The 26,271-nt window shown below is 35.0% G+C and overlaps 7 protein-coding genes across 7 annotated transcripts; 4 read left to right on the top strand and 3 right to left on the bottom strand.

The window, feature by feature from the left end:
* Positions 1-2,037: 2,037 nt before the first annotated feature.
* MONOS_17956 (uncharacterized protein) lies at positions 2,038-3,631 on the top strand. The gene is made up of 3 exons (XM_067870928.1): positions 2,038-2,146; positions 2,312-2,373; positions 2,429-3,631. The coding sequence occupies exons 2-3, from the start codon at positions 2,349-2,351 to the stop codon at positions 2,794-2,796; spliced, it is 393 nt and encodes a 130-aa protein (XP_067722975.1). The 5' UTR covers positions 2,038-2,146; positions 2,312-2,348; the 3' UTR covers positions 2,797-3,631.
* Positions 3,632-5,352: 1,721 nt separating this feature from the next.
* Positions 5,353-7,108, bottom strand: MONOS_13695 (uncharacterized protein; the record flags this gene model as incomplete). The annotated part of the gene is made up of 7 exons (XM_067866420.1): positions 5,353-5,641; positions 5,703-5,730; positions 6,031-6,530; positions 6,620-6,646; positions 6,705-6,876; positions 6,939-7,029; positions 7,083-7,108. 7 exons carry the CDS (start codon positions 7,106-7,108, stop codon positions 5,439-5,441), a joined length of 1,047 nt encoding a protein of 348 aa, XP_067722974.1. The 3' UTR covers positions 5,353-5,438.
* A 436-nt stretch (positions 7,109-7,544) lies between these two features.
* Positions 7,545-9,405, bottom strand: MONOS_13694 (uncharacterized protein). The gene has a single exon (XM_067866419.1). It carries the CDS (start codon positions 9,346-9,348, stop codon positions 8,080-8,082), a length of 1,269 nt encoding a protein of 422 aa, XP_067722973.1. The 5' UTR covers positions 9,349-9,405; the 3' UTR covers positions 7,545-8,079.
* Positions 9,406-10,847: 1,442 nt separating this feature from the next.
* Positions 10,848-12,577, top strand: MONOS_17955 (uncharacterized protein). Its single transcript, XM_067870927.1, has 4 exons — positions 10,848-10,917; positions 10,983-11,079; positions 11,147-11,640; positions 11,707-12,577. The coding sequence occupies exons 2-4, from the start codon at positions 11,046-11,048 to the stop codon at positions 12,547-12,549; spliced, it is 1,371 nt and encodes a 456-aa protein (XP_067722972.1). The 5' UTR covers positions 10,848-10,917; positions 10,983-11,045; the 3' UTR covers positions 12,550-12,577.
* A 1,844-nt stretch (positions 12,578-14,421) lies between these two features.
* On the bottom strand, positions 14,422-16,050 carry MONOS_2080 (putative Alpha/beta hydrolase family containing protein). The gene has a single exon (XM_067871976.1). It carries the CDS (start codon positions 16,022-16,024, stop codon positions 14,819-14,821), a length of 1,206 nt encoding a protein of 401 aa, XP_067722971.1. The 5' UTR covers positions 16,025-16,050; the 3' UTR covers positions 14,422-14,818.
* Positions 16,051-16,304: 254 nt separating this feature from the next.
* On the top strand, positions 16,305-19,598 carry MONOS_2079 (uncharacterized protein). Its single transcript, XM_067871974.1, has 4 exons — positions 16,305-16,421; positions 16,475-16,650; positions 16,735-16,847; positions 16,902-19,598. The coding sequence occupies exons 1-4, from the start codon at positions 16,355-16,357 to the stop codon at positions 18,985-18,987; spliced, it is 2,442 nt and encodes an 813-aa protein (XP_067722970.1). The 5' UTR covers positions 16,305-16,354; the 3' UTR covers positions 18,988-19,598.
* A 272-nt stretch (positions 19,599-19,870) lies between these two features.
* MONOS_2078 (putative N-alpha-acetyltransferase 35, NatC auxiliary subunit) lies at positions 19,871-26,261 on the top strand (the record flags this gene model as incomplete). Its single annotated transcript, XM_067871973.1, has 3 exons — positions 19,871-19,922; positions 19,977-20,347; positions 20,441-26,261. The coding sequence occupies 3 exons, from the start codon at positions 19,871-19,873 to the stop codon at positions 26,159-26,161; spliced, it is 6,144 nt and encodes a 2,047-aa protein (XP_067722969.1). The 3' UTR covers positions 26,162-26,261.
* Between the last annotated feature and the right edge of the window lie 10 nt (positions 26,262-26,271).

Genomic DNA, 26,271 nt, shown 5'->3' with positions numbered 1-26,271 from the left:
AGAACTAACAAGAAGTTTTCTATTTGAAGAATTGCTTCATATCGATTATTTTCTAACCATTTCAATAATAAAACAAAAACCAAATGTATTTTCTTTGTTTATTATTTCATTTGAAAATTACTAAATATGTTGCCAAATACCTGGTTCCAACGAATAGTTAAATACATTTTGTTTTTTGTTGAAGAAATATTAAACAACTTCGTAAAATGATCGCATTTTCTCTCTCTCTCTCTTTTGGTTCGGGTTTCGCACCAAGGATCGGCTTTGTCACTAACTGTACATATTAAAAAACTCAATCAGATGTCCATTTCACATCTGGAATTCATTCTTGATTGGGGTTTGTCGAATAAAAATATAAAGAAAGAAAACGCATTGAATCTTCATTTTCTTTCAAAAATCACCAAGAAAATGAATTGTTATCCAAAGAAGAAATAATAAACGTTTATGCATCCAAAGTGTTTTCACAAGAACAAAATGGGAGAATGAATAGAATTCATTTTATTTCGAAATGTGCGGGTAAAGATTTCGCATGCAACGCAAGCATTTCAAAGAATGTCAATGAAAAGACTGATAAGTGGAAAGAATTCACAAAAGAAAGTGAATGAGAAAGTGGAAACATTTGATTATGCTTAATTCACAAACCAACACACTTTGCATGCATTTTCTTCACATTCTTCCAAATATCTCCATTCATTTCCTTTTTTAAGTTAGTCATCTCTATCATCCTTTTTATATTTTTGAATTTGAAATTCAAAAAAATTCATCTTTCTCTCTCCTCTTTCTCATCCTTCTTCATCCCACTCAAAAATCCCCTCCTTTTCTGCCTTTTCCAACAATTCTCCAATTCTTCAAAATGAGAAGAAGCCACATTTCTTATTATCAATTGAATATTTATGCAGAAAACAAAGAAGGAGAAGAAGATGAAGCCAAAGATGTCAAATATGATGCGTTCAACAAATTGCAAGAAAACGAAGGAGTGAATGACATGGCTTTTCTTGGTAGAGACGGTCAAGAGAGAGTGTGTTTGTCCCATCTTTAACCTGATGAACAACAAAATGATGGACGGTTGTTGCAGGATTGCTCAATAAATGAGAAAATCCAGTTGTTAAACGAAAAGACACAAGATTGCCCAAATCACCTCATTTTTCTCCTCCAATTCAGTTTGCTCCAAAGCGTCTGCATCTATGCACCACATTCTTCACAGGAAAAGGAGTTTCTTTTTCTTTCTGCATTTGCATCGGATGAATAATTGAATTGAAAAATCAATTTTGTTCATCCTCAATAGCATATTTCTTTTCTTCCTGAAACAAAAAGTGAATGATTATTCATTTTGCGTGAGAGAATGACAAAAGAAGACAAACAAAGACATCATTTTGTCGTTAGTCGTAAACAAGCAAGGATCAAAAGGCTGATTGGATGATGAAGATATTCACATATTATTTGTTAAGTTGAATGGCAGATTCGGAAAAAAGCATTCATTTCAAGAAATGATTGTGTTGAAACAGAAAAATAAATGGTTGATGAGATATTCCAAATAAATATCCAGTCGTTCTTCTGTGTTGTTGCCTTCAACCGATGTCTTCGAAAAATGATGAAAATGTGCCTTCAGATTTTCACATGAAGATGATAACATTTCAAAAGAATCCTTGGTTAACAAATCAAAACACCTTTCTTCATTCTCTTCATTCGAATGGAAAGATAACTGAGTAACTTTGTAAAGTATTTCATTATGAATCGCACCACATCAGTTTGGATCTGAATGAAAATGATTTGTTTGTTAACCGCATGAACCTCATGAAAGTTCAGTCAAAATATTAAAAGGATATTGCATTCAAGAGCCTCAAGGATCCTCAGGTTTGTGAAAATCATCTGCCCTTTCCGTCAGTCTGAACCACTTTAGTGAAAATCGAGAAATCACTTTTCAATCAACAGGAGCGTTGCTTGTTTTTCTCTTCTCTTCTTTCTATTTCCATTTCCATTTTTGAATCAACACAATTTCAAGTTCTGCAGAAACAAATTTCACGAAACATTATGGGTACGCTAACAACTTTCTATTCCTTTGTTTAAAATTATTGTTCGTTCAATCAAACATAACAAAAGATTGTTTTTTTCTGATTGCACAAAGAAAAACCAGTGATTTCGCAGCGTTTGCTTTTGAACTTTTCTTTTTGCGTATGCAACAATTTGTATTGACTCTGTTTCTTTTTTTTCTTCTAACAACAAAATTCATAATGTTTGTGTTTGTTGATTCTTCTGAAAATTGCAAAACTTTTCCAAAAAATTAACCATGTTTTATTATTTGCAGGATGAGGGTGATTGGAAGAAGAAAATCTAATTTTTTTCGAGAAATGGCCCTAAAGCAGCAGTTTTCTCGTTTGATCATTTTCATTGTTGATTTCACACCTATAATATTTGTTGTTTCAAAAAGAAATATTTTCTGAACTGAAACATTGCGAAGAGGTTGAACAGAGACAGAAAATTGAAAAGCTGAGAGAATTTATTAACGCAGTTAATGAACGAGAACTTCGTTCTGAATTCGCTGCAAGACTTTTCGATACAATTGAAAAGATGATAACAGAAGAAAATGAGAAGAAAGAAGAAGAGAATGTGAATCTTATGATTGACCTTTGCGAATGCAGACTGATATTGAATGATTATTTGAACAATCTATCAAAAGAAGTGGCTTCAATATGTCTTCCATTTTTTCTGAAATTCACTTCAAAAAGGATCGTAATGAAAATGCACGAAAAGAAGTGGAAATTGCTTAATGGCTTTGAGTCTCATTGGGAAATTTGACGTAGGGTGGTTTTTTATCCGGACAAAAAAACCACCCTATGAACTTTTCTTTAAATTTTGTTATTGAAGATTATTGAACTTTCTTTTCTTTAATTAGGATGTTGCAAAAGAACAGTATTTGAATGAAATCAAAGAAATTATTAAACATCATCAAAAACATCACACTTTGACTCGACAAGCTTCCCGATCTTCTTGGTAGTTTTTTATCAATAGATTATTTGCAGACAAAAGTTTGGGAGAAGTTATTGTGAATGAACTGCATTTCGTGAGAGAAGCAAGAAGTGAATTGGATGAGCTAACAAAAAGTGTGGATTGGAAGAGAGGGAAAGAAGAGGAAAAAGAAAAAGAAACGAAAGAAAAATATGCCTTGATGAGATGGCTACAAGTATTGGATTCTTATTTTTGCGATTGTCAACTGTGGAAAGAAGAATGCATTGGACTTATTAACAGCATTATTCAGGTTTATCGATTATCAAGGGATAACTTCGAAAAAACAAACGGAAAATGGATTTTAATATTGGAAACAGCAGCAAATAACAAAGCTATAAAAGTTGATTTCTTGTTGAAAGACGGAGCTGTTGATGTTGCTTTGAAAGGAATTCAACTGCAAACATTGAATGGCAAAATGACATGTGAAAGCTTGTTATTTTTTAATTTGATTTCGTGTTGATTGAAAGAAGAGGCGAATGATGAAATGGAAGAAGTGAAAAGAAAGGCAATGAAAAAGAAAGTGCTTGTGAAGTTAGAAGAAGATGGATACGAGGAAGTTATCACAAGTTTTTATAAAACACTTCCTTATTATCAAAGACGATATAAATATGATGAATTTCCGTGCAATATTATAACTATTTTGTGAATGCTTAGGAAATGATAACAGTTTCATTATGAAACTCAAAAAAATTCATTTTTTCAATTTATAATCATTTTTACAATTCAACAATTAACATAGTGATTTTGTTAAAAACATTTTTTCGTAACTTCGAAGTTGAACAAACATAAAAAAAAGAAAGAAATTGGAAAATGCGTTCGATTTCCTAAATAGTGTTTCTTCCGTTCATGTATCTTCTAATAAACTGCCTTGATATTTTATTCGAATCGCATCATGTCAAATTAACGTTTCTTTTCTTCAGATTTAACTCTTCATAATTTCTTATCAATTCCTTTTTGTTAATTCTGTCTTTCTGATTGATCCATCAGGAAAAAAAAATAGCAGAGAAAGAAATGAACTGTTCTGAATTGAGATATAAAAGAAGAAGAAATAAATAGCAAAATTATCTCCTTTGAAAGAAGGAAGTCCGTCAAAGAATTCAATGAGAAACAAGTTGAAGGAAAAAAAAGAGGTAATTACATTTCACTTTTCTCAATTATTTGACATTCACAACTTTTTTGAGAAAATACAAAAAACAAATGAATTTTTCTCTTAGAAATAGAAAAGCACTTTTTCTCCATTTTTTTCGTAAAAAAGAAAAAAACGATCAAATGTTGTTCCCATATTCAAATGAAGAGAATTCAAAAAAAATTTAACAATACAAAAAGATATTCCTCATTATTTCAAATCAAAAAGCATAAATAACATATTTCTTTAACAACGTAATTACTCAATCCGATGATCCAATCTTCGCATCCTTCTTCCTCCATCCTTTCGAATAATTGCCTTTTCAATTCTTTCATTTTCGTTTTATCCTTTTCATCAACATCCTCTTTTTTTTTAATCGATATGAAATATAGCCAAAAAATTCTTGGAATTTTTTAACCTTTCGATCATTCAATGTTGGTTGCTGAATCTCCTTCAAAAATATATCAACGGCTCCGCCTCTCTACAAATCTTCAATTTGCACATTTAAATTCTTTGCTGCTTCCATCAATGAACAAATGCATTGCTCGCTAAAACATCTATGATAATCCTTTGCTGCTGGAAATATTCTCACAACGCTACCAATAAGCCTTGCAAATTCTTCATTTATCAATTTGCTCCAGAATAAGAAATACTCTATTTCAGTCAACCATCTCCAGATTGCATTCACTTCTTTCTTATCTTTTTCCTCTTTCCTTTGCCCTCGAAGTTTCTCTTCCAATCCACGCATTTCGCAAGCTCTTCCAACTCACTTGCTCCCTCTATCGAAAAATGCATCTCATTCACTATCGCTCTCGCCAAGCTGCTTTCATTGTATAATCTTCCAATCAAAAACTGCCAAGCAGAATAATAAGCAAGTCGTGTCAAGTTGCGATGCTCCTGGTGATATTTGATGATTTCTTTGATCTCGCTCAAAAGCCATTCTTCTAGCACACACTGATCAAAAACAGAGAGGAGCATTTCAAGGATATAAAAATTGAAATAGAAATATTCATACCTTCCACATCCCGAGATTTTTCAAAGCCAGCAAAGTCATTTCCACTTCTTTTTGCGTTTCTTCTTTTTCTTCTTTGTTCAAAGCAGCTTTCAGAAGGCAGGGCACGCAAATTGAATCCAATTCCGAAGAAAATTCGCTTGCAAGCAAAAGATGATATTCGCAAAGATTAATCAAGAGTTTTCCATTCTTTTCATCTTTTTTCTCATTTTCATCAATCATCAGCTTCTCTAAATCGTGGCACAACCAAAATTTGCAAAAGCTATAAACCCACACATTTTTAATATCACTGTGTTATCCCACACATTTCAGCAGCACAATTGAATTTTCCAATGATATTTTCTCTTCTTCAATCATTTTGTGCATTTTGTCGAACAGTTCGATTGTGAAAACAGATTTGAATTCTTCTTTGTCCATTAACTCCATCATTTCATTCATTTCAACAATTTTCTGTTTTAGCTCTTCCTCGCTGCAATCTTCCAGCTCAGAAAACAATTCTTTAAAAAATAATGAATAAAAAACTGAACAATCAATTAAAAAACATCAACGACTGCACACCTGTGAATTTTTCGGTGAAAGATAGCTCCTGAATTTTCGAAAATACACGATATTCAGAAAACAAACATATTTTTATCATACACACTGAATTCGTAAGTGTTAAGAAAGAAAAAGACAAAAAACAAAACCTCAAAACGGCCAATGAAATTTGTGTTTTCGCACTGCAGCTTTTTGCACTTGCATTTTTGGAAAGTTATAAATGAAATTTAAAATGCTTTAAGTTTTATCTTTTCTGATTTGTTGTAATAAATTCGATGAACGAATAATTATCTTTTAACTGGAGCATCCGTTTGCAAAATGAGAGAACGGAGAATGAAATAGTTCCAACAATAATAGTATTATTATTTCCGATGGCAATATTGGGCAATGATGTTGGTGTTAGTGATGATAGCGAATGTTGTGCTTCTTCATTCAGAATCTGCTTTTCACGCTCAGCAGAAGACGATAAATTAGCATTTTCTGATGCCAATAGCTTATCAGCTGTGTTGCTGAATGCTTTCATAGATCCTTTCGATGTCTGCATGTCTTTTCTCTTGTCACTCATCAGCTTGACAAAGGAAACTCGCGTCCACGACACAGTTGCCACGCTTCTGCTCAGCCTCGCAGCGACTGAGCCCAACTTCCACAGCGACGAGATCGACGCAGCTGAAGAGCAAAGCGCCCGCAAGCCCACTGTGCAGCAGAGAAACTCCAGCGACTCCAGCTCTCTTTCACTCGGAAGCGGAGGAAGAAGAGGCTGAGACGCTGCAGACTTGGTTGATGATACAGAAGAGGAGAGCGATGAATGAAGCAGTGGTAATACAGCAGTTGTGTGGACGGAGCTGTTTGCTTTGATGAAAGAAGCAAAGTTGAAAAAGAAGAGGTGTTCGACTTTTGAGTTGTGATGGATGAGGTAGAAAACGAATGTTCATCCACACTTTTTGATGTTTGCAGGGAAAAATAAACTTTTCACATATCATGGGATAAAAAGATTCATCAAATAAACGAAAAAATAGCGCATACTGATTAAAGATGTTAAACGAGTCAATAAAATCGATGAAAAGCCAAGATCAAGAATTTGTTGACGAAACGATCCATATGCGCAAAGGAGCGAAATCACAGCTATCGAAAACACGCGGGATGCATAGCATTCATCTTCAACAGCAATTTGCCAAATGGTTTCAAAAAGAAGATCCTAAAAATCAAATATTTTTATTGATAAAAACAACGGAAAATATTTTTCATATTTTGACATACATCTTCAAAATGTGCTTGGATAACTACATCAGGAAGGTTTTTGCACAAGACATACAAAAATTGAAGAGAATAAGGTCTTATTAATTGATTTCTTAAGTAATCATTGCAAAGTTTCATCAGATTGGAAAATGAAAGACGTCAAACTTCAAAAAACAATTTAAAAGCAGCATGTTCAAACAGCTTCAAGAAAAGTGACTTCTTTGTTGATGCAATCTGTAAAAAATCCAATTCAGCATTCTTTTATAAAAGGAAATATTCATTTGTTGGCATTTTTTGTCAAAAACGATGAAATGCGAAAAACAATCGAAAAAATAGTTAAAAATTAATAATATTTGCAATAATAAAACTTCATCGTGCGTGTTTCATGGGCTTATAGTTAAAAATAAACAAAAAAAGAAAGATAGTCCAAAATGGACAAAACAAATGATCAAAAATAAATTAAAAATTCTCATGATCTTCATGAAAAACAAAAATTGAAACAAAAAATATTATTGTATGAACATTAAATTGGAATACAAATCTGGTTCAATATGATTTTTCCATTTTCAGTTTTTATTTAGTGAGAAACGCCAATGAAAAAATGTCCGGATAAAAAAAATGAAGGATAAAAAACTACCCTATTATTGTTATTTCAAAAAAGAATTAGCATAAAAGTGAAGCGACTAATAGAGTAATAGGGTAGAATATTCGTTATATAATAAAACGAATATTTCCGATAGCTATCGCGTGAACTATAATAAAAACACTCAGCAGTGCAGCAACAATATAGTTGTGCAAGGGAATATGTTCTTACCATGAGTGCACACAATTCAGGTTCTTCGTTAACATTCATAAAACATATTTATGAATCAACAATAATATAAATGAAAAGGTAATTATGAAAAAGATATAAAGAAAAAAGGATTTTGAGAATAAGTTGAAATCACAAAGACAAAAGAAAATATTTAAAAGAAGGGGAGAGTAAAAGCAACAAGGAAAAGACAATGGCGCATGAACAATGAAAGAGCCATAAAGTTCATAAATAGATAAAAGGATAAAAATCACTTTAAAGATTTCTTTCTCAAAAACTTATTCATTCATAATCTTCTTTCTTTCTTTTTCGTCCAAATTAAATGTTAAAATGTTTCACATTTGAAGTAACTTAACATTCAATCACTTCATAACATTTTTCTTGTAGAGAACGGTCTCCACAGGCCAGAAACTGCTTCATTGCACTTTGAAACCTTCCAATCGAAGTTTCGATCACAAGCAATATCATGTTCGGTTGAGAGGCAGCATCATTTATAGCAAAAGTATCGCTAATACTAAAACTTGACTCAGCACCACTTGATTTCAAGCCTCCCTTTTCGCGAATAATGTTAGAAGTAAATTCCATCTGTCCCGGTGATTCAATCCATAATAGAATAGGATAACGCTTTTGAGGATGTTCCAAATATCCTTTTTTCGTTTTTTCATTAGATAAGATTGATTTATGAAATCCAACAATCCTAAAATAAATGTTCTCGTGTTTTCTTGCATCCAATGTACATGTTTTTATACAGCTTTCAGGGACTTTCGTTTCCACGATTGGCTTCACATTTGCTGAATTGGCATAAAAATTAGACTCTTCCGGAATGACATCATTTGGTTGAATTTTTAATAATTTTCCAACTGGAGATATATCCAAGATTTCCCCTGTAGTTTTAAATCTCAACCAGAACTGTTGGGCTGGTCCACGTAAAACCAATTTTGCTCTGCCTAAATAAAAAGAATGTGATACTTTTTCTTGTTTATTATAAAACGTAATTGATCGAATATCCATTTTTGTGTATCTTTCAGACAAGTGAAGCTTTGCTAAAGAAATAGTCGGTTTAACAAATATGACTTGCTTTTTTGTCTCTTCTCTTCTGTTTAATTCAGGAAGCTCAATAGGTGTAATTATTTCTTTCGGATTTGTAAAACTATCTTGTATAACAACTTCAAGTTGCTTAGGAGACTCTTTTTCGTAGCAAGGTGAGTGGTAAGATGAACTCGACCAAGTTGATAAATCATCAGGGGGAAGAGGATTTTCAACGCAACCAAATCCATCTGTAAAAGTTGAGTCTTTTGGCTCATTTTCAGGAAAATCATATGTGCTCATTGGTTCAATTTCACTTTCATAGTGTTCTTGGATCCCCTGGGAATAAAACGAATCAAATATGTTTTCACTTTCTTTCATTTCAATATCTTCAATCATAAATGAAGGACGTTTTGATGGTTTAGTGAATTCATTAACTTCATCTAGATACAAATGCGGCTCGAATTCATCAAAAATATGTTCATCCAGTTCATCGAAGCTTGTTTGATCAGGGCTTTCAAACATGTTTTTGTAAAAATCTCCATACGATCCATCAGTAAAACAACGAAAATTTTTTGGAATCTCTTCTGACATAAAAAATGCTAACTTCAATCAAGTGGTGCTTGATTTTTGTTTCAAAAATAACAAACGTATTTCTTTTTTTAAAAATGGTTTTTGTTAATCAAACCCATAAGATGTATTATTTCGAATTAAATTGAACGATAAAAATGATCGAATATAAATTTTATTCATCTATTATGTGAGAATGATTTATCTGTACTTGAATTTTGTGCGAACTTATGTCAATGAAATGGTAAATTCAGAAATGTGAATAAATATTATCTTCAAAGAAAGAAATGCTACGTTCTTGGCTTATTACTTAATCTTTCCTTATTTCTGAGTGCGCAACTGATTTTATTTGGTCTCTTTTTCGGAAACACTTCAGAAAATCTGTTTTTTTTTCTGTTGATTTCTTTTCTCCTTTTTTGTTAGGGAAGAAATGAGAGCTGTATGAAGAGTGAATCCACCTGATGCATTCTCTTGCCAAGCCAACTGCATCTGAATACGACTCCACACAGCAACCAGAAGAAGAAAAAGAAGAAGAGGATGATTATGATTCTGTGTTTTCAACGCATTCATCATGTCGTTTCAACATCATCAAATGCAGGTTGTTATACAGAGACAGTTAGATTTCTGTCTGCTTGTTTCGCAAATCCTTCAAAGGCATAAGATGGAGTGTGATTGAAGCAATCCTCTCAAGTTTTGTTATTCTTTCAAAAGCATGGCCTGAAACAGAAGCTGCTGATCTTCATTTCATCTGTTTCAACAGCATTGCCACCAAAAACCATGCTTCGTTGAAAAAACACTCCACAACACATGGGCACACCTTTATGACTGCAAAAACAGATGATGGTCAGCTCAATACTTGTGCCGAGCTCCAATCTCATCCCTTTGCATTCATTTCTTTGCATCATTTTGCAATAAATATCTCGCTTTCCACACAGCCAACCACTTTCCTTGCCCAAAAATACAAAAAACTACTCCTCTTCCTCATGCTCCAAAATTATATATAATTTTGAGTGTTCCTGCTTTTTCAAAGAATTCCATCCTCTTTTGTCTTCATCCAACAAAACATTATTTGAGTTTGTTTTCATCTCTTGCACCAAATAAAAAGTATGAAAATCATGTGTCTTGCGCAACTTCATTTGTTTCCCAATGGCTATATAATAATCTGCTCCGTTCTCATCGTATTGCTCTCCAAAACTGAGATTGGCCATTTCAACAATAATTCGGATTCCTGGGCTTTGGAAAGGATATAGATGATAATATCTTCGCAATCAACAGAACAATAAAAATTATATGCATGCTGATATTTTCATCAAAATATAAAATTGTTGAACTTCCTGGTTCAGCCAATTTCCAAAATTTATTCAGCAGAAATCCTTCTTTAGAAATGATTTTTTCTGCCTTCCATTCCAATAGAAGAAATAATATTCCTTATTTTGAAAACCAGTTTAACTCACCAATCTCCCCTTTTGCCAATGGATATCAGTTCAAAGAAAATTGTTCGATCGTTAAATCCATAATAAATAAAGAAAAATAGAAAAAGCGTTGTTTCTCTCCATTATCTTTTGAAAAAATACTTAAATGCTAAAAATTGCAGTATGCACACACATTTTTAAGAGCTGTTTTGAGGTTTTGTTTTTCATAAACTTCTTCTTTCTAAGCATGTGCGGATTAAATATGAATGAATAAACTATTGTGTTTTCTGGCTGTAATTTGTTTCAAAAATGCAGGAATCGAACAAAGCAAAAAAGTTAAGAGGTTTTCAATGCAGTTTCATTTGAATTCTTGGTGATCGTAATTTTTTCTTTATTTTTTTTCATTAAAGAATTGTTTTCTGAGCTTGAAAATTGCAATGCGGAATGTCAAAGACTGAAAATAGAAGATATGAGGGAAATAATTGATGGAATGAATTACACTGAATTTAAATTCGTTTTCACAAAAGAATTACTCGATAAAATAGATAAAATGATTGAAGAAGAGAAATTGTCAATTGAGAATGCAATTTTGTTGATGAAACATGTAGGATATTGGAAATCGTTGAAACGCATGTGGGTTAATATCTTTGAAGAAACTTTATTGTGCGAAAGATTTGACAAGATAATATTTGACGAATATGAAAAAGGAGATGGAAAGAACGAGAAGCTTCTGAAAGATCTTTGCGAATGTTTTCTTTTGCTTGCAAACGGATTTTCTTCAAAATTTCTTTCAATCATCATGCCTTGCCTTCTGAAAGCTGCATCGAAGAAAGAAGAAAACGAGGAGGTTGAAAAAGAGGTGGAAATGGCTTTGCTGCCATTGAGTTGCATCAGTCAATATGTTGTATGAACATTTCCATTTTCATTTCCTTTTGATGTTATAGATTTTTCTTCATTTATTGTCAAACAGGAAATCAAAAAAGATTTGTTTTTGAATGATACGAAAGAAATAATCAAATATCACCAGAAACATCACAATCTGACACGACTTGGTTATCAATCAGCTTGGCAGTTTTTGATTGGAAGATTATTTGCAGACAAAAGTTTGGAAGATGCAGTTGTGAATGAGATGCATTTTATCAGAGAAGCAAGAAGAGAGCTGGAAGATCTGTCAAAATATGTGGATTGGAAAAGGAAAGAAGAGGAAAAAGAAAGAGGAAAAGGAAAAGGAAGGGAAGAAGAAAACATTTTTATGAGATGGATCGAAACATTGACATTTTTCTTTTGTGGACGCACATTGTGGAATGAAGAATATTCGGGACTTATCAGCAGCATTGTGAGTGCATTTCGAACAGCAAGGGATAATTTCAGAGAAATAAGCAGAAAATGTATTTATTCATTGATGGAAGCAGCGTATAACAGAGCAATAAACATTGATGACCTGTTGAAAGAGGGAGCACTTGATATTGTTTTGGAGGAGATTCAGCAACCAACATTGAATGACGAAATGGTTGGTGAAAGCTTGAGATTTTTTATTGAGTTTTCAAGAAGATTGAAAGTGAAGGAGAAAGATAAAATTAAAGAATCGAAAAGAAAGATGTCGAAAAGGAAAAGATCGAAAAAGATGGAAGAAGAAGGATATGAAGATGTTATTACAAGTCAATATGAATTACTCTTTTTTCTTTCCGAAAAATTTTGTAGTGAGTTATCATTAAATGTTTCTGATTATCTTGTGTATGCTTGTTGGTATGAAAAAATAGAATTATGTGTTCTATTTTCTTTTAATTTTTTTTTATTTCATTTCAAAGAATAGAAAACAGACTTGAAGATTTATTTTGAAAGAATTAATTCTTCTTTTTATTAAGCAAAACATTAAAATGAATGAAAGAAAGAATTCTTAAGTTGTGACTATTCCATTTTTAGAAGAAAAACAAATATATGTCATCATATCCGACTTTTGGAACTATCTTATTGACTTGGCTCAATGTTCTTCCTATTCTCCCAGAGTTTCTTTTTCTTTCATTAAATTATTGATCTCTTCAATGGATTCTGTCACATTATTCATGAGTGAGATCCAACGTCTCAAATGATGAATTATTTGTATCGGATGTGTTTGAAAATGTGTTTATTTGTGATTGAAAATTATTTAAATTTTTTTTTTTTTTTTTTTTTTTTTTTTTTTTTTTTTTTTTTTTTTTTTTTTTTTTTTTTTTTTTTATAAAGAAAAGACTATTTCTCATTTTCGTTTTCGTTGCGATAAAAAAGTATTCTTCCTTGTCAAGTTTATTGAAAATTTGTATATGATCAAAAATATATATTGTTATTATAATAATAATGAGTTGTACCTGAAGTCTGTCATTTATCAAAGAGCAAACATCGTTTTATTTGTATTTAGTAAAAAATCTTGAAGATAAAGGCCCAGAATTTCATTATTTCGAAAAGAAGAGAGTTTCCGGAAAGATAAAGAAAGTAGTTGATAATTTTGTTTCTATTACTCAACAAAAAGAGCTTTGCATTAATAATTATTTCTGATGATATATAAATGAAAGAGAAATGAGTCTTTTCTCATCATTTTTCTTTTTTTGATCAAGGATATCACAAACAATCGAACAACATGTGTTCGTTGGTCTAATAAAGTGGTTAAGTTTTGAAGTTGCAATCTTTGTTAAAATATCGTTTTCGAAAATCCTTATTATTGAAACCAAGCCTGGTTGTGATCGGGTTATCGCAAAAATTGATGAATGTGTTCACGTGCGATGTTTGTGCGATAGATGGAGAAAGAAAAGGTTGAATTGCGTTATCTGTGACATTGCAATCTTTGATTTAAAAAAAAAGGTAAAAATGTGTAATTCATTTTGAAAAGTCGCAAATGTTTAATTATCGAATAAATCAAAATATTTATATGGGTGATAATTTTTGAAATCATAAACTTTTTCGGGGTGTTAATTATCAAAGATATTTAGTTTTTTGAATGAAATTTTTATTTTAAAGAGAAAAAGCATGATAATTGCTTTTCAAAATAAATGGTTTTTCCGAATCAAAAATTAAAATGCATTCAATAAGTTTTTTCACTTATTATTTTATTTTTATTGATATTCAAGAAATATTTAAGCACCGAATATTTTGTATGAAAAAAATATGATTTCAAAAATAATCACCCATCTTATAACGATATTTCAAAGAAAATAAATCGTATTCAAAATCCCATTGAGAAAAAAATTTTGATCAAAACTCGAACGAAAGAATGATTTCAATAAGGATCAGCCATGTTAAATATCTGAGTAAAAAAAAATATAAAGCTTGAATGTTCATTTGTTGCAGTATATCTAAAGAAAAATTTCCACAATGCATGCTTTCTCACAACAAATAGGTTTGATTATTCTTTTTTCCAATATGGGACAAAATTCTTGCTTTTCATGAAAAAAATAACGATTTTTTCCAAACTTTATTTGTTTTCATATCATAACAAATCAAACATTCTCATGAAAAAATGTTAAAAAAAAAATATAAGATTAAATAAGAAATTTGTTCGAAAATTCAGAATGGAACAAAATTCTAAAAGCGAAAAATCTCGTCCTAGATAATTGAGACAGATGGGTTCTTTCCTGTTTTTTTTTTTTTTTTTTTTTTTTTTTTTTTTAGTGAATGGATTTTAATTTTTATATGAATAAACAAGCTTTATTTAAATTAAATGGGTTTATTTGAATGGAAGAATTTTATTCAAATATCACCTAATGTATTTTTAAAACTAGTATTATTCGTTTAACTTTAAATAAAATAGAATATTAACGAATATTCACACAGTCAATGTCAATACTTAAAAAACCAATTTTCAATAAACAGATTATTTGAATGATTTCATCTTGAAAGTATTAAAATGAAAATGATCATTACATGAAATGAAATTTGTAATACATATAATAAAATTAAAAATTGTTCGAATGCCATTCAATAATACTGTTCAAAGAAGAGCGAATCAATCACAACAATTTCGTGATTGATAATATGAATACAAAACGAAGACAATTAGAATTATTATTTCATAAAAAATCATTTGAAAGAATTTTCCAAACTATCAAAAACTATTCGTCTTTATTATCATCATTCCCCAATTTTCTTTCTTTCACCCACTTTTCACTTTCAAATTTAATCATTTTCACCACCAAATCCTCGTCCACTGCTTTTTTCGAAGACGTTGTTGCAAAACCACCCAAATGCCCTCCTCCGGGAAAGACAAGCGCTCCAATGTTCGGATTCTTTGAAAGCTCCATTTCAGGGAAACATTTGAAGATGGAAACAGGATCATTTCTATATGAAATACACAAAAGTGGAACACTCACGCCATCAAGATATTTCTTTGATGAAGCATCTTCGTAGAATTGCTCAGGATTGTCATATCCATAAAACTGGCAAGTAAATATTTTGTCAAAATCTCTCACAAAATGCTTCTTTGCTGCTTTGTACTCTGTAAAACCTTTGACACTCTTCAACGATTCTTCATGTTTCATTGCGTGCTTCCAAAGTCCTGCACCATATGTTAATTGCTCCTTTATGGATATTCCTTCATTTGTACCTTTAAGATCAAATGGATTTCCAACAACAATTCCGCAAATCACATTCTTTGGGACGGATTCATGATCGATAATATGCTGATACCTGCAATATGGAACATTTTTACTTTTTTGTTCCCCAAGATATTTTGCCACCATATTTCCTCCAAGAGAATATCCAACAATCGTAATTGGGGCTTGCGGATATCTTTTGCTGATTTCTCTGCATGCAATATGAATATCCTCTGTGTTTCCGCCATTGTAAGTTTTAAGCGTTGTAAGCGTCGTTCCGCAGCATCCTCTGCATATCACGCAAGCAGTGCGCCAACCGCAATTTGCACATCGACGAGCACATTTTGAAAGATATCTTTCATGACTTCCTCCATTAATTCCATGAACAAATATAACGATAGGGGCTTTATCAGAAAGCTTTTCCTGCTGAGGTAAATCAAACCAATCAACTCCAAATTCTCCTCCGTCTGCACCTTTAAGCATTTCTCTTCGTGGTTTATAATTAAATTTATTGCACGTAAACGCAGCATTCGTGTTTATATACGGATCCATGCCGTATTTCAAGTTTGCGACATAAAATAAAGAAGATTCCTTTCCATTCAAAAATGACAAGGCTCGAGAACTTTTATTCACTGGTTTAATTTTTCCGGAATACTTTGCAATTCTGTACACGTAAAATATTATCGGAATTAACGCTAATAAAACCAAAAATTGAATGAAAGTCATTCGAAATCAGCGAATATGATCTCCGTGACCCTAAACTGTTATGATTTTATTCAGATTTTTTTAAGTTATTTTTGAAATACCACTTTTCTTATAATAAATATATTCCAACTTTTTTTTTTTGTGAATTCGGGGTTTTCAAAAAAAAAAAAAAACATTAAAATTTATTTTTTTGAAATCAAAACAAGAAAATATTGCAAAGTTGATTGCATCGCTATTGATTTAATCTTGTCAAGTCTCCGTGGATGAAACATAAGAAATTATTTTTTTATAACGAACCCTTAATCGAACTGTTCATTTCAAGAATTTTTACAAAAAAAATTAACTTTTTAAATGGCAATAAAAATGAGGGTTACAACGCAAGATGAAATTACAAATTGTATTTCAATGATGCAAAAGGGTATATATTTATTTGATCCACTATATTTATGAAATATACCTTTTCTATTATAGGATCATTGCTTTTAAAGCAAGAATTAAACGGACTTCATTTGAGATGGGTTGTTCTTGATAGAGATAGAAAATACCTCTATTGGCTAAATCCGAAAAAGGATCAGTTTTCAATAGAAACTGAAAACGTTGTTCTAATTTCACAAATAAATTCAATATTTGTTAGCACTGATGTTACGGTGTGCTTATGATCCCATTGTCTATTTCATATTATATTTCTATTATGATTTTTGGAAATTCAAACCATTTTCAACTTTTTAAAGCCTGCAAAAAGCGAGGATGAAGAGAATCAAATTGCATCCCTTTCTCCTTTATCTCATTCAATTCTCATTCAACACAAAGGAAAACCACTTGAAATATATTTCCCAACATATTCGTATGCCTTTTAAAAGATATTTTCAATTTGAAATTTGTTGATTTTGAAAAACAGTGATTTTTTGACGTGGACAGTTGGTCTTCAATATTTGGTTGGCCCCGATAGGATTCAACAGGTGGAATCCAATAACGAGCCAATCAGTGTTAAAATGCAGAATGTTCAGTATTTGAGAGAGCGTTTGAAGGAAATGACCGAATTAATCGAATCTGTTTTGGGAGAAAATGAGATTTTGATGCAGATTCGAGTGAAGAGGGACTCAACGCTGGGATTGCTGATTGAGCAATTGAACGCAGCAGAGAAGAAAGCCGAAGCAAAAGAAGGCACTGCTGCTTCAAAACAAGAGCAGCATTTGAAAGAAGGAGAAAGTGGTGCTGAAGATGCAAGCAACGACAGCTCTTCAGATGAATCAGAAGAAGAAAGAGGAGAAAGAGGAGAGGAAGGAGAGGAAGGAGAATCCGATTCAGAGATTGTGAGTGGGATGGCTGGGGCAGTGCGGCGGGCGATGCGGGACATGCAGCAGATGGAGACGACGGTGAAGACGCTGGAAAGCCAAGTGGAGCTGCGAAGAGACCTTCTGAAGAGAGAAAAGAGGAAGAACGAGGAAGAAGAAGAGGAAAAAGGAAGGAGGGAGAAAGAGAGAGAAAGAGAGAAAGAGAGAATAGTGAAATACGGCAAATCTCAGAAAAAGAGAAGCAGCAGCAGCAGTTCAGCGAGAAAGGAGAGGGCAGCATTAAACAAAGCAGAATATGTCAGAAGCAGTAGCAGAAGCAACAAAGGAGCAAAAGGGACAGAAGAAGAGTCAGAAGAGGAAGAGGAAGAAGAAGACAATTATAATGAAGAGGACGTGGATGAAGAGCAAGACGAGCAAGAATACGAATATCCGACAGACGAGGCAGGGCAGTTCATCGACTATCCTGCCATCTACCGAGCAGAGGATTATGCTGACGATGCAGATGAAGTGAGCGCTGAGAGAGAAGAAGAAGAAGAAGAAGAAGAAGAAGAGAATGAGGATGAAATACGCCTCAACGCTATCAGACAGCGCACATTCAATGAACGTGCACCTGCTGTTTCATCATCATTTTCCTCCTCCTCCTCCTCCTCTTCACCCCAACCTCCCCTCTCTCCAGCCACCTCTCTTGACTCTGTGTATGAGTTCCTGAACGAGCCGCGTGCGATGGAGGACATCCTGCAGCTGCCTGCGAGCGAGGACTTCACTGCGGAGGAGAAGAAGATGACGATTCTGGTGAACCGGGAGATGCCGCCGCGGATGATGACGCTGGAGGAGATTGATGGGCAATTGGACGAGGACATTGAGGAGATGCACAACTACCAGCGGCTGCTGCTGAAGCTGGAGAGGAGAGAGAGGCAGCGGGAGGCGAACAGGAGACGAGTGCAGGACGAGCAGAGGAACTTGTGGATGGCTGAAGTTGGGGAGATTGGTGTGCTGGACGATGAAGAGGCAGAGCTGGCGAAGGAGGAGGAGGAGGCGAGGGTGGCAAGAGAGGCAGAAGAAGATGAGGAAGATGAAGAGGAGGAGGAAGAAGAGAAAGGAGGAAAATGGAGGAGAGGGAGAGGATATTCTGAGCTGCTATTTGAGCGTGTGCAAGAGTGGAGGCAGCAGCTGAACAAGAAGCAGAAGCAGCAGAAGAGGACGGCGCAGAGGAGGAAAGCAGTGCAGACGGCGTTGGAGAAAGTGCTGGACAGGATTCGGAATGAGAAAGAGTTTGATGAGACGCTTCAAGTAAAGCTGCTGAAAGGGATGAAGACGCTGAACGACGAGAGAGAGAAGCTGCTGCTGGAGAAAGAGTGGAGATTGGAGCTGGCAGCGAATAAGATTGTGAGCGAGATGAAGACGAAGATGAATTTGAATAAAAAAGGAGTCAGAAGAGGGACACAGCCGTTGAAGGAGAAGGAGTTTGTGGAGTTTACTGAATACACACCGAGATCTGTGACTCCTACTGCTTCTTCTTCTTCTTCTTCTTCTTCTTCTTCTTCTTCGAAGAAATATTTCTCTTCTTCTGCTCCTTCATCATCATCATCATCATCATCATCATCATCATCATCATCATCTTCTTCTTCTTCTTCTTCTCCTTCCTCTTCTCTGATGTCCCTGTATGAGACAGAATTTTGCAGACTTTAAGACAATTTTGTTATCCTTTGCCTTTTCTTTCTTCTTATTTTATTTTATTTTTTTCCTAATTCTTTTTTTTTTTTATTAAAATGAAAATTTCCAATCAATAAATCAGACTGTTACAACTTCTCTTCTTTCTTTCTTTCTTTCTTTATTCTTCTTCATCTTCTTTCTCTTCTTCTTCATCTTCTTTCTCTTCTTCTTCATCTTCTTCATCTTTTTTCTCTTCTTTCTTCTTTTCATTCTATTAATCTAATTATCTATCTGTCTATCTCTCCCTTTCTCTTTTCATCATCCTTTCATCCTCTCTACTTTTTGTTTGTCTGTTTTTCTTTAAAAAAATAAAAACATTATTTTTTCATTTGTGATTTCTCTTTCTCTCTCTCTTTCTCTCTTTCTCTCTTTCTCTCTTTCTCTCTCTCTTTCTCTCTTTCTTTCTACTGTTGCAAATGTGTTTGTTTTGTCCAATGCTGCTTTGGATATCTTTAATAAAGATTTTGCTAACAATGTTTGAATATTTATTTCAATGCGCAATGATCAGATGTGAATTTTATCATTTGCTTGTAAATTTATCAGATCACCTTCTATCATCAACAAAGAGAATAACTACTACTTTCTGATGTACAATGATATCATTATTGTGTATTTTTGTGAAGGAATAAAAAACTGAAAATATTTAAACTCTGCTTCTCTCTGAGAAACAGAGATTCATAGTAGCAATAAAAATATTTTTGAATTTTTTTTGTTTTTGTTGAATGGAAGGAAAATGTTCAATAGATGTATTTCATTCATTCAAACTTTTATCCATTTTCTTAATCCCATAATATATTCTGTATTCTAACCAAAATAGAATCGCAGATTTTCTGAATTATAGAGAATCAACACTTAAAATATGTCTGCAAAATTTATAGATATAACAAAATGGATATCTGATAAGTGCAAAGGTTTCGCTTTTAATTCTATTTGAAAACAATATAGGCTTTTTCGTTTTTTGACAGAACTAAAGCGAGGAGAGCTTATTAAAGAAGAAGATTACACTGTAGAAGAGAGCATGTCATCTCCAAATTTGATGTTACCGCAAATGGATTCAGGAATGATTATTGGAGAACCACATTCAATTGATCAATTTTTTGAGGCTGGATTACTCCGTCAGTTTCTGTCACTGGGAGAAATGGTTGGAATTATGGATCATTTGTTAATGCTAGAATTTATGTGGCTATCAGGGGAAAATATTACGCAGACATTATTTCAAAATGTTTATGTTCAAAGACCTGATCTTGCTCCTCCACCGCTTCAGTGCTTTTGCGTATCAATTTTAAGTCTTATCACAATCGTAAAAGATGCTATACTCGCAGGACAGATAGCAGCAGTATGTCATTACTCACTTTTAAAGCATTTTTAAATGAATTCTTTATTCCCGTGTAATTACCATGCGGTTTAAAAAATTAATTTTAATATTTAGGACGATGAAATTTCCACGTCAACAAATGCTCAGGCGCCCTTGGTTGTTCAAAACTCAAAATCACCTTTATTGCCATATTATTTATCTCAATCTCCGGAAATGAAGACAAGAAATCCTCCAGCATATTATGTGATGGATGATCAATGGAAGCAATCAGAATTGTGGGTGTTATGTGCAATGCAGGAGATCAAAAAGAAAAAAGCAGCGGAGAGTGAATCGGCACCAACGGAAAAAACGACAAAAGGCACGACGAATCAACATGTCTTAGAGAACATGACTGAAAACCATCGAAACATTGCCAATCACAGCATCCCAAAGGAGCCAAACCAGCAGCATTTTGACCAATCCACGCATTCACACTGCTTTATCCGCTGTCCTCCATTTGTTTCCTCCACAAAGCCTTCCAATTCCTCAGCTAAAAGCGAAGAGCAGCCAAAACCCGCACCTTCTTTTCTCTCAGCAGGCGGCTTTGCGTCTTCTTTGGTTACGCCGCTGCAGTCATCTGACCTGCCATTTGTAGTTGCAATACACAACAGACTGCGCTTTCACAAGCAATTTTTGACATCCATGTCAAAATTGGCATCGATTCCTTCTATTGTGGCAGAGGAGAATGAAGAGGAAGAAGAAGAAGAAGAAGAAGATAATAATGACGAAAATATCAACAAAACAAACCATTCGAAGACAAATAAAACAGAATCACAGACACTTTTAAGCAAGTTGGAGGATCTTGTGATTGGGAGAAGGAGAGAGAAGAAAGAGAAGAAAGAGAAGAAGGAGCCTAAAGGAGCGATGGACCCACTTGAAAGGATGCTCAAAGCATACAGAAAATCTCCTGTGAATGAACGCATCAACGCAGGGAAGACGAAGCAGGCAGAGGTTATACGATTTGCCAAGGAAAAAGCAGAAGATAAAGAAAATGCGCAAAAAATTGAAGAAAAAGTTGATATGAAAGAGAAAAAAATGGAAGATAAAGAAGCAGATAAAGAAGAATTAAGCTCTTCTTCTTCCTCTTCTTCCTCTTCTTCTTCCTCTTTGGATTCTTCCGAGCTTCTGCCAATCTCCCAGCCGTCTTCCTGCAAACAGCGTGTGGAAGCGCTTGAGGCAGCGAGGGCGATGCTGCTGCAATGTCAGAAGCTTCTGATGGAGATCATCCAGTGGTGGGACAAGAAAGAACGGGAGTTTGATGGAGAAAGCATATGCGATGTGAAAATATGGAAGAGGAAAGAAGAAAAAGAAAAAGAAAAAGAAAAAGGAGAAAGTGTGATTAAAGAAGACAAAGCAGAAGATGCACTGCAAGATTCTTCTTCTTCCCTTTCGACTTCTTCTTCTTCTTCTTCTTCTGATGCTTCATCGAAAGAAGCAGAAGCAGAAAAGAATAACGATAATCAGAAATCTCAATCGTCAAAGCACAAAAAGAAATCCAAAAAGAACGAAGGCAAACACAACACAGATTCCAGTCAAAAGTCATCATCATCATCATCTTCTTCTTCTTCTCTCTCTCTTTCCTCCAATTCTCTCTTCGACTCCTCCTTATCCCTCTCTCCTCCCCTTCCCCCTCCTCACCCTCCTTCCTCCTCCCCTTCTGATCCCTCTGATCCTCCTTCTTACGTCACCAACACAATTATCACACTTTCTCGCTTCACCACACTCCCTTCCTTTGCAGATGGCATTGTCCGAAACCTCATCAGCCCTCCCTCTGCGATGTTCTGGCCGAAGAAACACGACATGTTCTATGCGTTTTTCTCGTTTCTGGTGAAGTTTGAGAACATTTGTGAGGTTGCGAAAAGGATTTCAGAAGGTGTGTATCAGTGTAGAGTTGTGAGAGACCCAGAGAATGCTGTTATGCCTGCGGTTTTGATGGAGAAATTGAGGATGTGGGAGGAAAAAGACGAAAGGAGCAAAGAAAAGGAGATGGCGGAGATATTGAAGATCGGAAATATCGAAGTTAAAAACGAAGGATTTGAGAACAAAGAGAAGGAGAAGGAGAAGGAGAAGGAGAAAGAGAAAGAGAAAGCCAAAGAGAACAAAAGTGGGAAAGGTAAAAAAGGCAAACAAGAGAAGCTAAAAGAAGATAATTCAGAAGTGAAAGAGGCAGAAGCGTTGGCTAAAGCAGCGCCAATACTTTCTGAGCGGATCGATCCTCTTATCGAAAAGATTCCCATTCAATGGCTTGTTTCACCAGATCAGTATTTCTCGTCATTGAATTCTTCTTCTTCATTTTCTTCTTCTTCTTCTTCTTCTTCCTCCTCCTCCTCTTCTTCTTTATCATCACAATCTTCTTCTTCTTCTCATTTCCATTTCCATCAAACTCCTCTGCCAACTTCTGCTATTTCTTGGATGCTTGCCATTTACTCCTGGGACACAACCACATTCTTACGCCCATCCGTCTTCGAAAGGGCATATCACACAGAAGACGAGAAATTCATTGAAACAGAGGCAGCAGACAAAGCCAAGGGAGAAAAAGGAGAAAAAGAAAAAGAAAAAGAAGGAGAAAAAGAAAAAGAAGGAGAAAAAGAAAAAGAAGGAGAAACCTCATCACGGCTTACTGTCGGTGCGCTTGAAGATTCATTAAATGAAATAAGAGAGCCTTTTGCGTCTCTTCTGAGTAAACACACTCTTCGAAAATCATCTTTTGACCCACAAAACATCAATCAATTCATTCATTCCTCAGAAACTTCTGCCTCTTCTGCTTCATCATCAGAAACTAGTTCATCAACAACTTGCACATCACAACCATCATCATCGTCTTCTTCTTCCTCATCCTCTTCATCATCTCCTTCCTCTCCTTCCTCTTCCTCCTCTTCTTCAACCGTATTCGTTCCCCAGCCGCCATCCACTCTCCCCCGCGAGTGGCTCTCCTCCTTCTGGTGCCCCACGCCTCAGATGAACGCCTCCAACTGCCTCACAATTCTGCCCCGCACTGTCCTGTCTCTCACCTGCGGAGGCCTTGTCCGCTCGTCGAATGTGATGAAGACGCTCCTCAGGAACCAGTACGGAATGAACCCAGAAGCAGACACGCTCATCAAGCTCACGGAAGCCATGGGCAAAGTGCTGTCGCAGCTGGTCGAAGCAGAAACGGCTATGGCAATGAACACAATGGCGAAAGTGCTCGTGAGGAGGATGTGGGGGAAGAGGAGAGAGTGGGTGAGGAGGGCGATGAAGGGAGCAGAGGAGATGGAAGAAGAGAAGAGGAAAAAGAAGGAAGAGGAAGAAGAAGGGAAAAGAAAGGAAGAAAATGATGCTCAGAATGTTGTTGAGCCAGAAATTCTGGCAGATTCCGAGAAAACACAGCAAAATGCTGCAAAACCCAAGAACCCCAAAAAGAAAGCGCAAAACAGTTCAAATCTTTCATCATCATCATCGTCCTCTTCCTCTTCTTCCTCAGCACTTTCCATCAAATTGCCTTTCACATCATCACCATTTACCCCCGAGCTTCTCTCAACCTTCATCATCCCTTCTGAAAAGCCACTCCTCCAGTCTCAGTTTCTCGATCAGACTGTGCTGAAAGTGCTGCTTTCTTCGCAGGAGCTGACAGCAGGCGATGTTTGCACTTTGCTCTATCAAAAGACAGAGTTCAGAAGGAGAACGAAGCAAGTGCTGAGGGTGATAGGGAAAGGTCTGACGATGGTGGAAGAGGAGATTGAGAGGAGAGAGAAAGAAGAGAAGGAGAGAAGAATGAAGGAGCTGCCAATGCTGTATGCTGCTTCTTCGAAGGCGGGTGAAAGTGGGAAGGAGAGCGGAAAGGGAAGTCAGAAAGGAGGGAAGAAGAAGGCGAAAAGAAAGGAAAATAAAAACGATCATTCAAAAGAGGAAGAGATGGAGCAGATAATTCCATCCTTTATGAACTTTTTGGCATCGCAAGATGATGAAAGCACACATGCTTCATCTTCAACTGAACCATCATCATTAACAGCAACATCTTCTTCTCCTTCTTCCTCCTGTTCCTCTTCCTCTTCCTCTCATTTCATGCTTCCTCCTCTCTCTCTGCTTCGACCTCTTCGCCACCGTCTTCTTTACACAGCTGTTTCTCTGCAGCTGCGGTGTCTTTCTCTTTTAAGCAGCCAATCTCTCTTTTCGCTGTGGGAACTGCCTTTCATCTGCTGCCTGATTGCGATGCTGACAAGAGAAGAAGAAGAAGAGGAAAGAAGGATGCAAGCAAAAGGGAAAGGGTTGTATTATCAATTGCACACTTTGAGAGCAGAAATCGATGGATCCATTTCAAAAGCAAAAGAAGTTGAGGATTGTGACGAAGATGCTGTTGATCAAGAGCTTATAAACAGAACAAAAGAAGACGAAGAATGGCTGAGAGAAGAAATAGAAGAAGACCTGAACAAAGGAAGAATTCTATGCCCAGAAGTGACAAGTGAAAATGCAGTTAATGAATTGGACTTCCCTCCTCCGCCTTCTTCTTCTTTGTCGTCTTCGTCGTCAAATTCGAAAAAGTCAGCTGAAAAAGAGAAAAAGAAGCAGAAAAGAAATGAAAAGACAGAAAAAGCACATCAAAAACAGACTTCAAAAGATGGAAAGGAAGATGAAGAAAAGAAGGAGCAGAATTCGATTGAGAGAATTGAAGAGGCACAAAAGAACACAGAGATTAAGCCAGAACCGCTAAATGCTAAACAAACAGAAGAAAAAGAAGAAAAAGCAGATCAATCGACAGAAAAGGAAACTTTGACTCAAACTAAGATAAACAATGGAAATGAAGTTGTGAACAATGAAAAGGATCCTCTTCGAGCTTATTGTTTGTTTTCGAAACAAGAAGAAGAAATGCATCCTTTCCATCCTCTGCCTTTGCTTACACCTCTCCTTCCGAATTGTATTTCGACTCAAAATACTCAATCTGCTCTGGAGAATGCTTCAACCGAATCTTCTTCGTCATCTTCTCCTTCTATTTCAGTGTTTGCCTCGCCAATTTTGATAATCCGCAGAATTCATTATTGGCTGTCAAAAGGAACAATGCAGTTTCTTTCTTCTCTTTTCAAAATAGACGAAGAAACAAAAGCTAAAAGCGAAGCTTCAAATTCACATTCTTCTCATTTTTCATATCTTACACCAAAACCTCCTCTTTTGAATCTCAAGCTGACATTTGAGAATCGATTCCGTCGACTTTGTTTGAATCAGTTTTTGAATTCAGTTGAAGAAAACATTCAAAATTCGACTTTGTCTGCTGCAGAGGACTCGTTTACTGAGGCAATGAGTTGGTGTCTGTTGGTCTTAGGAAACGAAAAAGCATCTTTTGATCAGAAAGAAGGAGATGAAGCAGATTCCTTGTCAAAGGCGAGTGGAATGACTTATTTGAATCAACTCAAACAGGTTAATAACAATGAGTTGGATGTCAATTGGATGGTCAACGCACAAGAATGGATCTCTTCAACAGCAAATGCTCAGAATATCATTTCATCTCACAACATTCATGAAAAACATCATCTGTTTTTCATGAATGTTGTGAGAGATGCCCTGGCTATTTCAATGCACAATAGAGAAATCATTAAAACTATAATAAAGGAGCAATCTTCTCCTTCACCATCTTCGGAAACACAACTTTCAGCTTTTGAGTATCCTCCCAAGTCTTTGAGTGGCCTTTCTTTACCAACTTCTTCGACTTATGATTTATTTGAACCTCAACAAGCAATACGCCCTATTGTAGCATCAAAGAATTCCAGAGTTGCTCTTGTATTCATTTCTTCATTTTTGACTGCTCCTCTTTTCCTTCTTCGTTAAGCACCATATTTTTTCTTTTTCTTATCTTTTTTTCTAACAATTCTTCAAAATTCAATTCACATTATTGATGAAGCGTTGAACACGAATTTTATGTTTTTCAAAATCTTTTT

The sequence above is a fragment of the Monocercomonoides exilis genome, assembly GCF_001643675.1.
Source record: "Monocercomonoides exilis strain PA203 chromosome Unknown scaffold39-1025343, whole genome shotgun sequence".
Taxonomy (NCBI): Eukaryota; Preaxostyla; order Oxymonadida; family Polymastigidae; genus Monocercomonoides; species Monocercomonoides exilis.
Note: the sequence above shows the minus strand (reverse complement) of the source record. Positions and strands in the feature narration are given on the sequence as shown.